At 37.5% G+C, this 16,805-nt stretch overlaps 1 protein-coding gene across 1 annotated transcript; it reads left to right on the forward strand.

The window, feature by feature from the left end:
* Positions 1-13,937: 13,937 nt before the first annotated feature.
* LOC124646320 (carbonyl reductase [NADPH] 1-like) lies at positions 13,938-15,747 on the forward strand. The gene has a single exon (XM_047186447.1). It carries the CDS (start codon positions 13,985-13,987, stop codon positions 14,846-14,848), a length of 864 nt encoding a protein of 287 aa, XP_047042403.1. The 5' UTR covers positions 13,938-13,984; the 3' UTR covers positions 14,849-15,747.
* Positions 15,748-16,805: the final 1,058 nt, after the last annotated feature.

Here is a 16,805-nt window from a genome sequence, read left to right on the forward strand (position 1 = left end):
TGCGCTGCTTGCGCGCGATACTCGGTGTCACTTGGAAGGACAGGGTGACTAACGAAGCTGTCCTAAGCAAGACCAACTGCAACAGCATCCTAGCAATTCTGAAACAGAGAAGACTTCGCTGGCTGGGACACGTTCATCGTATGGACACCGAAAGATTGCCACGTGAAGTCATGCTCGGGCAGATTGCTGATGCAAAAAGACGAGTGGGTCGTCCAAACTTACGTTTCAAGGATTGTTGCAAACGTGACATGGACAGCTTCAACATCAACGCTAATTCTTGGGAAGCACGCGCCAATGAGAGGCTCTTATGGAGACGCGACCTGCGCACCGGAACTGCAATATATGACGAAGCCTGGCTCGACAACATTAAGCAGAAAAGGCTTCGCATTAAGAACGCTGCACCCGTGGTCGACCCGCGCTTCACCTGCGACAAATGCGGCAAGAAGTGTCGTGCAGCTATTGGCTTATTTAGTCATAAAAGAAAGTGCTTGCGGCACTAATAACCGCATAGACAAGCACTGCCACAATCATCTGTCCGAGATGCTCTGTGGCCAATGATGATGCGGTGGCAACATGGTGGCTACGTGGCTTCATTTAGCTAGGTATCTCATTACTAGGGTCTAATAGTCCATTGTGTTTGCTAAATAAGATCAATGGATACATTAACATTTTTAAACCCCACAATACTATATCATGAGTGAACAAGTTCCCCTTCGTTACCCGTAACCACCATGCTCCGAGCATTTTATTAAATCTGCGCCGAGATCGTAAAATGTAACGACTTAACAAACATTAGGCCTTCACGTCTATGTACCTACCTGCTATAGCTGTGTGCGTGTGTTGGTTTAAATACCGTTTGAAATAGGGTGAACCACAAATAGAGTTGTTCCTTGTTTGAGAACTACGAGTACGGTACAGTAGCACATCATAAATGCGTACTTAGCCTACGTTTGAGCAATCACTCTAGATGGCAAAGTTTGTACCTATACTTGTAGATAAAGTTGCACAAAATAAACTGGTAAACTAGATAATTTATCAAGTGCTTCTACATAAAAATAACTTGAGAAGGTTCTGAGCAGTGGATCAGCAATAGTTTTCTCATTTTCGATCGGCTTGTGAGGATTGCGCAGACAAACGAGCGAGTGTCGGGCGGCGCGAACTTGTTATGAAATGCTAACGAGGCGCGCTGCGTGTCAGCCGAGCAAAGCCGGGGCTCCGGAGTTTTGTCATAACGCCGGGAAAAATCTCCGCCTTTGAACATTGTTTTACAAGATGTAAGGGTCCCAGCTGTTCCTATATTTTTTGTACTTTTGATGCAATTTTCTTGATTGTGTTTATGTTAAAAGCTTATTTTAGACAGATAGCGCCATTTATCAAACCAAATAAAACATTTCTTGACCTGCTAGCCCGTATTCGTAAGACTAAAATATCCTCTGTCCCGGTAAGTCCGTCCATCTTTGAAGATTTGTCAAACACAACGTAGTGTCCAAGTTATGAAGAAAAACAAGAATGTTCACATATTTATGGCAGGGGGTTCCGGCCGGGATGAGAAATGGCCCACTTACACCCGGCCTGTATCAATAATGTAAAGAGTTCGCTTTTGTCTAACAGCCTCGGATGTTGCCTACACAATCCATTTATGTCTATCGCTTTTATTTGTCAGAAATAGAAACTAAATTGTATTTGAGCTAGCCTACTTTATCGGTTAGTAGAAACGAATAAACAACAAAATATAAAGCCCAAGATTTGTTTATTTATGTTTGCTTTTAGTAGTCTTTATATTCAAGCCATGTGTTATGTACTGAATGTAGTTTGCGCCTTTTGTCCCTTTCATCGGGACGTATTTTAATCGCGTTTCCTCTAATTCTTTGTCCCAAATGCATGTACTTAAAAATGCAACGTTCTGAGTGCTCCCTGCCTCGATGTAGGTCATCAACGCTCTTTTCGAATGAAGTTAAGTTGAAAAAAGACAAAATCTAGAAAAGAACTGAATAAAATGGATAAATTGGTGCAAAGCTTAGTATCCAAAATGTTTCTTAGAGTTATGCATAAGCTTCTCCTAAGTCGCCAAAGAAATGTATACGCTTCAAAAGTTTTCCTCAAAGCGTCGGTAGGAGCTTTCCACTTTATGCACCCCAGTAACTTACCCAAAAGTTAGCAAACAATGCTACACTCAGGCGCACTGGACTCTCAGGTATTCCAGCTCAGAACGTGGAAGCGCTTTATTTCAGATTTCAATTTGGGAGCAATAGTTTTCCATACACATTCCATTCGAGCATCGATTTTTGCTCCGTACGTGTTCAGTTAATAAGTTTAGACGCCTGGGGCTTGTACGCGAGTTGAATCCAACTGAGCACAAACTTAGGAGCACTGGAAGACTCTTGAAAGTATTCCTTATTCGTGTGCGCATAAGGTCGGTGGCGAGTGAAGAGTTGACGTGGCACGCGAGCTGCACATCGCGGTGGACGTGACCCGTCGCCGGCGACTGCCGATATATTAGCGTGTCAGCTCGAAGAGTTTCTGATGTGCTATGAACTACGAGATGAATAGGGGACAAAAGGGCACCAAATCACGACCCGTCACGAGCGTGCCTGGACTATGGAAATACTTATGTGTGTCATTACTTACGATTTAGGACGTTTGAACATCTTTTCCGATGTATTCAATGAAAAGTCTTACATTTTCCTTGAGAAACTTGTGATTCGGCGTAGATTTTGTTTAAAAACTTTTTTTTGTTCAGACTAAATTACATAACAGTCCATAATAGTATTTAGGTGAATACAAATTTTAAAATTCTTCTGACAAAAGAAACCATTCCAGGCTCAATAGAATTGGTTCATTCCATTCGCTCTATACTTTGCTAATATAAAAATAAAGTGCAATAATAATAAACCTAGCATTACAATCGCTGGCAGCTAATCGAGGAGTTTCCGAATACCGCAAATTTCCACCAGCTCTATCACATCCTGTCGCAGGATAAGCGACCTTATTCATAGGAGTAAATGGGCGATAGTGGCGTGTGGGAAGGCTGGCTGCCTGCCAAATATTGTCGATTGATGGCAGTGTATGAGGCGCGTGGTAGCGACAGCACTGAGCTCTGCCGCGGAAGCCTCCTAGGCGGCTTTAACCTAAATAAGTTGTTCGGAAACCGATGATTTTGCATGAAAAATAACACATGAAACGCCGTTTGGCAAAGTGCTACACTATGTACATATGTAACCTATTTCTACTCCGAACGTGCCTCGGTATACCGTTTCAAGATATGTTGCACTAAAAGCAACGCATTCAAACTTGATGGTATCGCCAATGCCTTTAAAATACATGCATTTAGTTCAGCATATTGTAATACCTACTAGCAAAGACTACCTAACACACAATCAATTAGCAGAAAACTATTATCTTAATGCATGAAATATTATAGGATGCCTAGCTAAGCAAGATACAATCACGTCAGCATTTATACCCGCACCGTGTCTCACCACAGTCCACCGCACCGTGTCTCACGCGTGTTGTTCTGGAAGGCTCTGGAACAGTCCCCCGGCTGCTCCGTATCTATAGGAGCGAGTGAGGCGCGGCGTGACGGGGGCCCGCCAGGGACTACAACCATGTCATTATTGTTCCATTGCAGCCGGCTAACACGAGAGGATTAACAAACTAGGTGTAGATAACGAACAATTCTTTGACAATGTATTTAAAAGTCTATAATAGTTATGGAAGATACAATATAGCAGTTATCTCCTAAATATTATTTGTGATGTTTTAGGAATTCAAATGAATGTTTGAAAAAATCATCTTCACAAACAATACATGAGGATAAATAAGACCCAAACCTACTACACTATTGGTCAAATTCAAGAACATTCCCCATATCTTCAGTTTCCCGTAAAAAAAGCATTGCAGCAAACGCACGTGAAGTGTCGTGCACCAGGTGTCAGGTGTCGAGCGTGAAGTGTCGAGTGTCGCCTTCAGCACCTCTAATGACCCGCGGTCCTCTCCGTCCATTATACTGTACACCGACGTAACGAACAATTTATCTCTTTGTTTGTGCGGATGCGGGGAACATTCACATGCTCGTATTATTATAATAAAGTATCTGGATGATCTCTGGAAATGGACGAAACTTTTACTTGTTTTAAGAAAATTACGAAGAGAAATTCAAACTAAATTAAAATGTTGGCCAAAAATATTTGATGATTGTTTTCTGAAAAAGTTTATAAAACTTTTCAAATTGTAAAGCTTCTTCGTGTCCGGATTTTCCTCCTAAGGTGGCAAGTGCTCAAAGATAATAGGAATCTTATTCAATAGGCAGAAGGCAAACGGAGCGCCATACCGCGCGTCCCTCGGCAGCTGTCGCAGCTAAGCGAGCGTGTCATTCCCTACGCCTCCTCATTACATACAAACTGATACCTTTTGGAATCGAAAACGCAACTATCACACACAAATGAAAGCGTACAAAAATCATGCAAATAAAATGTAACATTCTCGCATGTTTTATTTAAGAGACGGATGGAACCATTATGTCTACACACCCACATGAGTTTTCAGCATTACAAAAGACGTTTTTTGGGTGGCGGTAAACAGATAATATTTTATATGGCGGAGGCGCGGACGTGGCGGAGGCGCGGACGTGGCGGGTCGCGGTTACCGCGCCTCATTTAAGACGCCTCCATGACATCCTCGGGGTATGTGTCTTAAAGCTCATGGCACCGTCCATCGCTGTGTATCTGTGACAGCAACACGCGATGCTCTCAAATAGCCGGCAATGGTGCGTAAAGTGAACATCGAGACGATTGTCGCGAGGCTGCAAGCGACGCGTCGAACACGCCGGCCCCGGCGCCAAGTCATGCGGAAAACTGAACACAGTAAATATTTCGCGAGACAACTATCTCGCTAAATAAAATTTCTCTAACGTTATACGAAAAATATTGTTTTGAGACTCCCTGAACTATGTATATCCAGAAAGAGATTATTTCAACGCGTTCTACAGTCCATATAACAGAACGGTGTCAACATACGAGTAAAACTATGTATTTGTTGATGTGATAACAGATATGGATTTGATGTTTTGATCTTAATAATGAAGGACACAATAACCAGAGTATGTACTGACTGTAAAAAGGGAACCGAGCCAAGACAAAAGGCGTAGATAATATAGCATGAAATCAGTCATAGTAAAGAGAATATGTTTCGCCGGGGATACATCGCGATATTTATCTAATAAGCCGAGCTGAGCGAGCGCTGTGTTGGCGACACTAGACGTCGCACGTGTCTGCTGCCCGACTGTATTCATCAAGATTTATTGTTTACGAGCATCTACATCTCGCAAATATTCCAGGCTTCAAACAAACTACACTGAATAAAATGAATGAATTGTAGGGTAGGTAAATGTCGTTTGAATGATTCCCAAGTAGCAGGTGCCACGTTAATACAGGTACTGTTATGATAGGAGAACGGAATCCTGTAATTAATTTAACATTAAAAATCCACGAAGCCGTCTCACTTCATAACGCTAATGACTAGCGAAGCCATGCAATAATTCATCTCTCGTGTAGACCTGTTAAAAAACTAAGGAGCTCGTGTAATTTCGCCGGATCCTGTAATTAAGTGGAATCCCGCATAATCCCGGGTAATTCTAATATAACACCGGGAATTCCCGCCACTCGGTGTATAATGCGCGCGGAACTTTTTTATTAATGAATTCTATTTTTTGACGGGAATTTAATTAATTAGAGGATGCCGGGGAGAAGTGAAAAGCTCCCGGGAATAGTGACGATTTTTTTAGATATTATTGAAAAAGCTATGAGTGTGCACGCCATGAGAATGTACAGGTGCGGTTTGTCCCAGTTTCCAGTTTGTGTCAAACGTGAAATAAAAATTCCGTTTGAAAAGTTTGCCGAGTTAGTTTCAAAAGATATACTGTTTAAATCTAAATTGATGGATTACGATATTGGACAGCGATAAAGTGTACAAACTGCTTTAAAATATTTTACTACAAAATAAGAGTATGAAAAATAATGTCAAGATTAGCTGCGGTTTCTTTGAAAATATTTTATAATGCAGCCAGCTTGCGGCGAGTGGATCTCTTCTGTTAGTTTATCGTTAGTTGGGTTTAAACGCTTACACCTTTATACTTTAGACAGAGAAGTTTGCGCTTTGAACTAATTAATCAGTAGTACGAGTCCGGGCGAGCCTCCCGTCACACAGATTACTTCATTATAACGAATCTTGTGTCTTAATTGATAACTTTTTTACATGCCATAAGTTTATTACAAAATACTTACGTAAGTATTTAATTAATGGGTAACACAAACACATATAGTACAGCAACATAGTAAAATTACGGCATCAATTTAAATGTAAACGTTAAATTTATTTCTTCACGGCTCACTAAATTCAGCAAAATTGTTTAATAAAATCGACAAAAATCCGAGCAAACATTTACGAATCTATTTCCACGTTTTATTTGCGTGTGAAATTGCTCACAACTAATACAGTGATAAAGGTATCGACACATAATGTTCATGTCGGCAAATGTTATTCATAGTGGAGTGTTACGGCGGGCGGGCGGTGCGCCGCGTGAGGCCGCGTCGCGTGACAAACTATGTTTGTCGCCGGCACAAAGTGTTGTCGCGAGGCAACATCGTTTGCGGCCGGCTTTATTAAAATTTTAGTAAAAGCTAACGGTTCCCGAACGCTTTGGGGAGTTGACACACTTTCCCAGAATTACGTGGAAATTGCTTGAGCGTCGGTCTTTTGCTAAAGTGGACGTTTTAGCGTGTTTAAAACGAGATCTTATTTCGAGGTTTATTAAAATGTTAGTAGCTGTTTCTGGCGGTTTCACTAGAGGCCTGAGGTAACTAAGTACTTCAAAACACAGATAAAAATCAGGTTCTTTCATATATTTTAATTTATATTTATATCGCATTCACGCTCATTCAGTCTATTACCATATCATGCAGTCATACCTACAAATTGTACTTGAAATGAAATGAAATTTATTTATTTGTCAGAATATAGGTACAATATGATGGTCGATACAATAAAAAATATGGTCTCACTATATTCGACTCATAATTTAGTCATGCAAATATTTATCTTAAGTTCTATTATCTAATAGCTAAAAAAGTACCTACAATCATTTTGCATTATAACAATTTCTCCTCTAGGTACTCTTTGACTGTATAAGAACATTTATCAATAAGCCAATTTCTGAGGCACCTATTAAATCTACTCGTTGGTAGGTCTTTAATGCGAGATGGTAGCTTATTGTATATTCGAATGCACATTGGGTAACAATTTATTTCTACGGTACAATTCGGTTCTCATAAATGGTAAATTTAATTTCTTTGGGAATCTTTACTTTATGATATTAACATTCGAGTAACACAACAAGTATGGTAACTTAGGTAGACAATCTATTTTCCAAAACACACGTTTCACTTTTATTTGTAGCTAGGCTGTGAGCTAGGTTAGTCCAGCGATCGTCACTTATTAATGCACAGCTCGAGCGATATACTTCGCGTCAATAATAGTAGGTATCGGCTGGGAGAGCTCAGGCATCGATAGGTATATTTCTATTCCAGTAATAAATAGATCAACTGGATATTTCAGTCTATATCTGTTTAAGTGTTGCTATTAGTCTACAATTCTTATCTAGACACACGGCAGTGTGTCCGCCAAGTTCGAGCAAAAAAAGCGACACACCGGCCGTGGGTTATATTACACGAACCATTTCGGGCTAAATTTGACCCCCCTATAACTCAAAATCAATTTTATTTACGCATATCAAATTTCTAGTGTCTGTTGAGACCCCCTCACTTATCTAAAATACAAAATTTCATTAATATACCTATTGTAGGTCTTGAGATATTGACGTCTGAAAATCGCTATTTTTACTATACACTCACTAACTGACTGACTCATCAAAAACCTAGACCACTTCCAATGGTCGTATTGACTTGAAATTTGGCATGGAGGTAGGTCTTTACGTCAAGGTAAAGGGAAAAGTCTGAAAATGGCCAAGTGTGAGTCAGTTTCAAAATAATGAAGGTGTAAATTTATACCCCTAAGGAACTAAAACGAACTAAATTTATCTAAATTTATTATATAATACCTATATCTTTGAATGGTCGTACCGATCTGAAATTCGTTACAAAGATTTGTATTTAGTCAAAGTAAAGTAAAAATCTGAAAATGGCCAAGTGTGAGTCCCTTTTGAAAATAACGAATGTGTTACTTTGATCCACGAACATAATATATGATAACATGTCATGTCAGTCAGTTGATAAATCCAGTCCATTTAGTTAATCTAGTTCATTTCTTTGTAAGAAGCATAGTGCATATTCAAAAATCTGAAAGATAGTATAAATGAGACATTTCCTTAACTAACTTAATCATAAGAAAAAAATAAAATAAACAACCTTACAAAAATAAATGAAATCCCACCCAAAACAAAAATGTGAAAGGCTGCCAAGTTCGATAATATGGGAATGCTTCGCCTATAAAAGAAGTGAGATCTGAATAAGTACCAAGTTCCATACACATACCTCAGTTAAAAATAGTTACTTTTTAATGACGTTACTTGGCAAGTTTTAATAGAAAATTATATACTTGATTCATTGCGTTTAGTAGGTTTATAACAAGGTGTGTGAAAACTTGCTAAGTAACATCATTAAAAAGTAACTATTTTTAAAAGCCTGATTTGTCCATGTCGTGCTCAATAATTTCCAGAAATATCGATAAAGCTATTTGATACCTAGTCTTCGAACTTATATTTAATTACATGCATCATCTATAACAAAATATGGCACCATTAAGATTGACAAACAAGCGTAATAAACTATTGATCAATTGTTAGTAAACCGACAAGTCGGCACTCTCGGAATAAGCCTAAACATGTAGCGATGAATAAACAGCGTCAGTTATTTATTACAGTTATTTATAACACCATACATAACCCCTGTGTACTGTCAGTTATTCTTACTGATATTTGTCTAAGAAAGCGCGTCTTCCTTATATCATTCCTTTCCCTAAATGTCCACTGCATTGTTCTGACGATGTGTAATCGTATATGATATTTCGCGTGACATCGATTTAAAAGACGTTCAAGATCAATGCTTAATCTTTTTTGAAATAACTCCACTTATTTTGGCTACGCAAAAACGTAATGAACTAAACAAAAGCCTTCACAACCATTTAAAATTATATTAAACGCCAACAACGAAGGCAAACTAACTCTCATTTTTCTTGAATACCGAACCAGCAAAAATAAACAGCGGTATTGCCAGCCTTTTAAATGCAAATGTACTTACACTTTTTGTAACAAAATTCTCATTGTGAAGCGAACAAAAAGTTGTCCATTCGCACTAGCACTGAATAAGTGAATAACTGTTGAACCGCTGGAAAAAACCGCAAACTGCTTCAATTAAACGTAACGAGGGCGAAAACTTGCGGGGGCGCATATTAAAAACAATCGACGCGCTATGAATTGAGTGGATTTCATTAAACGCCGCGCGGCCGCACGCCAGCCGCCAGAAGGACCACTTGTAACTCCCAGCGATCGACAACTTCTCCTAACTGGAAACTTTTCACGCTCCACTTTACGTTCAAATTCTTACCAATATTGTTTAATGCGAAAATAATTGTCTTTGTTAAAATTTCAGGGTTAAACCCCCGAACTGGTTAATGTGAAAGAGGGAGACGTTAACATTGTTAGATTCAATCTGGGAGAGGATAAAATTTTAAAGCGCGACGAAATTCCCTAAGTAGCTATTCAAATCCTCGAAAACAACACTTGAATACTCACAGAGTACTGCGTCCTTATCTTCTTTTATCGAAACAATTATATCCTAGAAATTATATAAGTTTTAAATATAAACATCGTTAGAATTAAACCTTTTGTCGGGCAATCCGAGGCGGCAGGGTCGCCGGGCGAGGTTGGCGGCGCGCCAGCGGGCTCGGTGCTCGGCACCGCAGACACCAGCCAAAGGGTCTCACACCTCTATTGATGTTTCTAAAAGAACGATTTATAGCGCTTAAATCCCGAAGGACAGGTAGGTGGCAGACAGTTTTAAAAAGCATATTGATCGGTTAAACCGACGAGATTATTGAACTTAGTACCTATAACGTTAAATTGTGAGTTTGTGTAGCTATCCTATTTTTCGTTAATTGTCAAGTAAACGATTAACATTTCTTTAAAAATAGGTTGCCCTATCTTTATCTTTTAAAGAATGTGACGTAAGCCCTGAGTCATAAGTAATCCAAGATAAATACCGCACAGTTTACATTTAAGATTTATTTCAAAAGGTCGGCTATGACAGCAAAGCTGTCACACAATTGGCTTGTTAAATGAAAACTAAAGCTATCATAAAAGTCGCAACTAATACTCACAGGAGTCCACTTGTGCATCGTTTGGCGTCCTCCCAAAATCTGAAGACAAAAATCTCGAGTGACAATCGTGAGAAGCGGCTACTTGCAGCATCATGTACTTGTATCAGTCGCAGCAACAACGCTGATGTTATATTCATGTTGCGAAGCTCACAGCTTTGTTCCACACTAATATTTTTCACTATAAACTCGTCAACTTTAACCTTTACTACTTAACTTTGTGTACAGAGTAAAGTCTGCCGATCATGTCTACTGGTGTAATTTCAAATTAAATAGATGTTTCAATAATTTGATAATAGTTTTGAAATTAATTTAGTTTAACATTGTTTGTTTGATTGATAAAGTTTTTCAATAGTTTATTGATAGTAACCCAATAGTATCTATTGTTACCGTAGTTTTGACTTTGACCTTTACCTGGTACTTTATGTAGTGTTGTGAATGCATATTTAGGTTCAAGAGCAGCTCAAACATGTTACTTTTAGCATTTTTTTGTATTTAAGCCTAAAACGACCAACTTTTTTTATCACAACTGCTTACAATTTGCCTATGGTTGTAGCAATATTATGTTTCACAATACCTTATGGCTACCAGGACCTCAGAGACCGCAAGATTGTGTGAGCATCTCGCCGATAGATAATCCCGGTCGGTCGACGCGTCGGAAATAATATGGCCGCCGCGGTGAACTGACAGATGACAACTGACATGTCAAGCGTACGCGTAATGGAACGGAATTAAGTTATTGTTTTGTCAAGATATATAAATAGACTGGTTTGATATTGTCAAGTATCTAGGTAATTTGTAATGTTATTGCTGAATATCGAAATTATGCTATTTCCTATCACAATGTAATATTTACGCCTAAGTTTTTGGATGTATGTGTGTGTGTGACGGATATACGGAATGTGATGGGGCTTGGCAGTAATATAGTTTGTACATCGGAGTATCAAATAGGCCATTTTTTTAATATGTAAATGCAGTATTTTCTTCAGGAAATGGGTGAAACCGTTGGTGTAATTTAAGCATGAAATACACGTTAATCAAAATATCATAACGCTATAACTTTGTAACCACAATGTAATACACAACTACACAGAAAGGAAAATGCAACGACAATTACTAGCCGACAACAAAACAAGTTATTATTAAAGTGAAATTGTATGAAAACATGCGCCGCGCTGACCGTCCATTAGTTGCATACTGTGCTGCAGCTAAGTTTAATGGCTGCCGAGTGCCATGGATCATCCCACACCTTCTATACAATAGCAGAAACTCGCCCGAGATACTCGATTGTACCTACATTCTAAACAAAATCTTTTATAGAAAGGATTCTTTCAGCAAATTACGCAAAAACACGTTCAAGAGGTTAAAAGGTTACCTTTAGTTATTGTGTTCCTTTAAAGATTAAGTGGGGTTTATTATAAAAATCCCTTTTTTATCCGAAAAGATTTCTTATCTCTCTTTATTATTTTTATTCAAGTTCATAGTTTTGGATTGAAGAGAATTGAAGAATGTAAAACTTTTTAATTACCGATAAAAGCTATACTTATTAATCAGTCCAAGACCAACTTAGACAAATTGGGTTCCAGAATAATTTTCTTTGTACTTTGTCCTGGGGCGGATACTTATTCTTTTAAATAATTTCAGAAGCAGTGTTTGGCTATATTTCTTACTGACTTTGCCCTCGGTTTCGCTTACAGTGGATGCCTACATAACCAGTGGATAGTGTAGCTTCCCAACGCTGAATGAGTTTTCAAATAGGTTCAGCAGTTCTTTAGGGTACAAACAAATGAACAAAAATACCTCTTTCTAATATCAGTATAGATAATACTGAGTGTTTTGACACGAATAACATGTGAAGCCAGGCGTAATACTAAACTCGGAGACAAAGCGACGACCATGCTATTGTTTCACTGATGTTCAACAAGACTGGGGGTAGCACTACAATTGTTACTACTACTACTATTGATTGAAGTTATTGTACTAAGTATTGTTTGTGTCAATAACTAACTATCGGTAATAATGACTAGTAGACTGACTGCCTCTTTGTGTTTTACCCAAATCATTGCCTTTGGTCCTTCTTTATTGACACTTTTTATCTAATATGATATGAATGTTTGTTTAAGTAGTTCAAGAAACGTACTACTTAAGCTCTATAACAGCATAATTATTTATTTCTAAAGGACGTCGTTACAGATTTTCCCAACGCTTTAACTTATAAATAATCGCTTTAGTATTTTATGTCAAGCATTAACAATCACGGGAAAAATGAAAATAAATTAACTATCTAATATAATTTATACACATTTTTGCAACACGATTATGACTACTCCAAAATAGCTAAAATCCATATTAATATGCAATCGGCAGTCGATAATTATAAACAGTTTAAAATTAACGCAGAACTAATTTAGTTGTCAGCCATTTGTAATTACGCGGAGACCAGTCAATTTATGTTAAATACTGCGATAATGTGTCGCCAATAAAATTCAATGTTATTTCCACTGCATTGAGTTATCTGTCACTAGGTATTTCACGTGGGCTCACACGCGTTCTGATAGGTAGAGATAACTCTCTCATCGGCAATAAAAGTAGCATTTTTTTCAGAGGTCTCTGAATTCAAGAACCAAAGAAAATTGAGATATGAATGTTTTATTGGTAATGTTCAATTAAAAAAAAAAGTACTTCGAGACAATTAAAAAAGTTACCTCGACAAAATAATAGAAGGATTTCTAATTACGTAACTGAAAGCGTTTAACTTTGATTCATTGGTTTTATAAAATTTATTATAAAGAAAATCTAAGATAAGTAATGAGTAAGTATATCTATTTTTAGTATAGGCTATGATCGCTTAAGTATTTTGTTAACTATATAAGTACACGTTTTTCTTTTGTCAGTATGATTTTATTATTATTCATGAATACATTCAAAGTATCATTTAATAAAACAAAACCTATAAAGTTATGGTCGAGTTAACCTTTGATTAATAATTCAGGTTGCTTTGTTCAATTGTGCGATATTTTATTTCACTGTTATATTTTCTACGCAATAAAAATATTATTGTTATTACATGAGAGATTATTACCTATAGTCAGATATACAATATTTACTTAGAATATATTTGTTTTCCCTGTATGTTGTAACCTGATCAGTAACACTACGTGTTAGGTCAAGTGATATCATTCATGTTGACAATGACAAATAATATTCGTATTTATATCTCAGTAAAAATATAGAACTAGTCGACCGCGCTATTATGTTTTGTGTGTAACTAAGACATACTAAGTAAATAAATAGTTGAGGAAAGTAATTAGCGCAAACATGTTTTTTTTTTTTTGGAAACCAAAACGAATCTTTCAAAAGTTCCTTATCCTATATCCTTATCCTCTAGTCAATAATCGAATATAATTTAAAACTGGGCTCGTTTATAAACTGTGACATAATATTTACCGGCACGAACTGTTGATAACGAGTTCAAAGAATGCGATAACGACCGAAAATTATCTCTCCTTACCTACACAAATACAGTAGTGTTATTTAAACAAATAAGGCACATTGATAAAACTGCTTACTTCACAAGTAAACACAGCGGAGAGCACACATGGAGCCAGTTGCTGTCGTCACCGGGTCCAACAAGGGCATCGGCTTCGCTATCGTCAAGGGTCTCCTGCAGAGATTCCAAGGAGTCGTGTACTTGACCTCAAGAGACGAAGGCAGGGGGAAGGATGCAGTCGCCAAGCTGAACGAACTCGGTCTCCACCCACAGTATCACCAGCTCGACGTGACCGACAGACTCAGCATCACCAGGTTCAGAGACCACATCAAACAGAAACATGGAGGAATTGATATCCTTGTGAACAACGCGGCAGTGGCGAACAGCACAGCTTTATACAACTCCTACGAAGAATGCAAAACTATTGTGGATATAAACTACTTCAGCATCCTGACTATCCAAGAGCTGCTGTTCCCACTGGTGAGAGATAACGGACGTATCCTGAACATCTCGAGCGACTGCGGACATTTGTCTAACGTACGCAACAAGTACTGGATAGACAGACTGTCGAAGAAAGACTTGACATTACAAGATATCAATGAGTTCGTCAACTGGTTCTTGGACGGCGTTAAGAATAATACGTTTAATTACGACGATATAGCTGATGACGGGAAGATAGCTGCGTACAGAGTGGCGAAGGTTGCTCTCAGCGCGAACACGAGACTGCAGCAGAAGGCGTTGGAAGGCAGGAACATCTCCGTGAACTCCATGCACCCTGGCCTGGTGCAGACTGACATGACGCGAGGAGTTGGCTTCTACAGCGCAGACCAGGCAGCCGAAACTCCTCTGTATCTGGTGCTAGAAGCTCCTGCTACGCTCAAAGGAGAATACATTTGGTACGACAGAAGAGTTCTAGACTGGTATGACCACAAAGCTGATTATTATTTCAAAACAATAAACTTAAAACAGTAGAATGATAAATGAGAGCAGAATAAAAACAAGGACTTTAATAAAATTGAATGAAATAGATTTTCTTTGTTCTATTATTGTATAAACTTTACTGCGGAATATTTTTTGCAATCAGCTTCAAATTAGAATGGCTTTGTTTGTGCAAATGAAAAACTTGGTAATATTTAAAACTAAAATTGTATTTGCTTAGTGCTAAAAAGGTTTGTTATTGTGTGGTGCTTTTTAAATATTTGTATTTTAATTAATACCCTTTATAATTAATTACCTAATACCTAATATAAAACAGTGTGTTTACTAATATAAAAAACACGTATTTTGCATAAAAAATCTTTTTCACAATGTTTGTAGTTCTTATTGAAGCATTATGTTAATTGCCAAACACAAATCGATATTATCTTTTAATTCGATTCAATAATCAAAGCTAATTGATAAAAATAAACGTCAGTAATGACTGTTAATAACTGTCACATCTGCATAATTAATTTAATTAGCATACAGTAAATGAATATAGGACTAGTTGATATTGTTTTATACATTTTACAAAATATTCAAACGCTACATATTTATTTGTTTCTGCATTTATTTGTAAAATAAATGTAACTGCAAATATTTTATTTATGAAAATGTTGAGTCTAATAGTTATGCAAAAACACGATCGTTTTAATTACCTATAATGTATTTAAAAATTGAAAAATTAAAATGTACCAGATTTGTACATCAGCCTCTAATAACGGTACTTTTGCCACCGAACTACCGAATGTCTCCACATTCCGGCCTGTGACGACACATCGCCGGTCGACCGCGGCCACGCTCCACGCTTGTCTCACAAACTTTTGATTAAATACAAACGAAATACAACTTGACGTGAAACTGTAATCAAATAAAATGTTTTATTGTGTTTATTTATCTTTTGACTTTGAGTCAAGTTAGCCGTACAACTTTGTAATATATTGGCTGGAGCCAGACTTCAGTAAGTCGACTTTTATTCATGTTTCGAGCCCCCAGGAGTAATTATAACTTCGGCGTCTAGACTCACAAGAGCACCCGAACGTCTTCATATCATTCAAATTGTGCTCATTTTGTTCTTAAGACTACTTAGTGACTACTTACTGTTCATGTAACAATCGTGGAGTATGTAAAAGATAATCAAAATTGAGAGCAATATTATTCTCTAGTGCTCAACTAAAATCTGTTAAAGCTAAGACTAGTACTTAAGTACATAATATAAAGTGCAACAGATCAAGTGATATAGATCGTGTCATGACGTCATACATTGCACGCGGGGTCAAGGCAATCACCTTATCTCTACTATTGTTATCTGCAATTACAGTTTACAGCAAAATTAATAGGAGTCTTGTGATAAAACTTAAAAACAATGACATGAGAAAGGTATAGGTATGTTAAATATTAAATTATGCCAGTGTTAAATGGTACGTTTGTTGATATATTCCAGTCTCAAAAGCAGTTTAAAATAAAGGCCGTTACACAGAAAATCACGTCACTTATAAGTTAAACATACACGCTCGCTACATAAACTAGTTCATACAAACAAATTACATAATTTACGTTTATAATACCCACTTGTCTGGCTCTATTCAGAATTTAGCGTGTCGGAGCTGAGCGCGTTTATCTAGCGAAGTTTTGATTAAATCCTACCGAAACAATAGTCATGTACTCCAATAACATAAATTGGAGCTTGTTAGTTTGTTTTTTGACTTTCTCGAGTGCTGTGAGGATGAGGGCTGCAATTAGACAGGTATCAGGGTTGCTGGGGTAGTTCGCGGTATATTGCTCTGCTGACAGTGCGAATGTTAGTTTTATTTTTGTGCTGTAACTGAAATTCTTTAATGTATTAATCTTGTATTCAATGTAAGTATATAGAGTATACGTTTATTATATACATACTTACGTTGCTTTTTGTTCAATTGATTTCGTGTGAATTGTAACAAAATAATTTGAT

Source organism: Helicoverpa zea, chromosome 3 (genome assembly GCF_022581195.2).
Source record: "Helicoverpa zea isolate HzStark_Cry1AcR chromosome 3, ilHelZeax1.1, whole genome shotgun sequence".
Taxonomy (NCBI): domain Eukaryota; kingdom Metazoa; phylum Arthropoda; class Insecta; order Lepidoptera; family Noctuidae; genus Helicoverpa; species Helicoverpa zea.

Coding starts and splice junctions, on each gene's coding strand:
- LOC124646320 (XM_047186447.1), top strand. CDS start 13,985: ATGGAGCCAGTTGCTGTCGTCACCGGGTCCAACAAGGGCATCGGCTTC.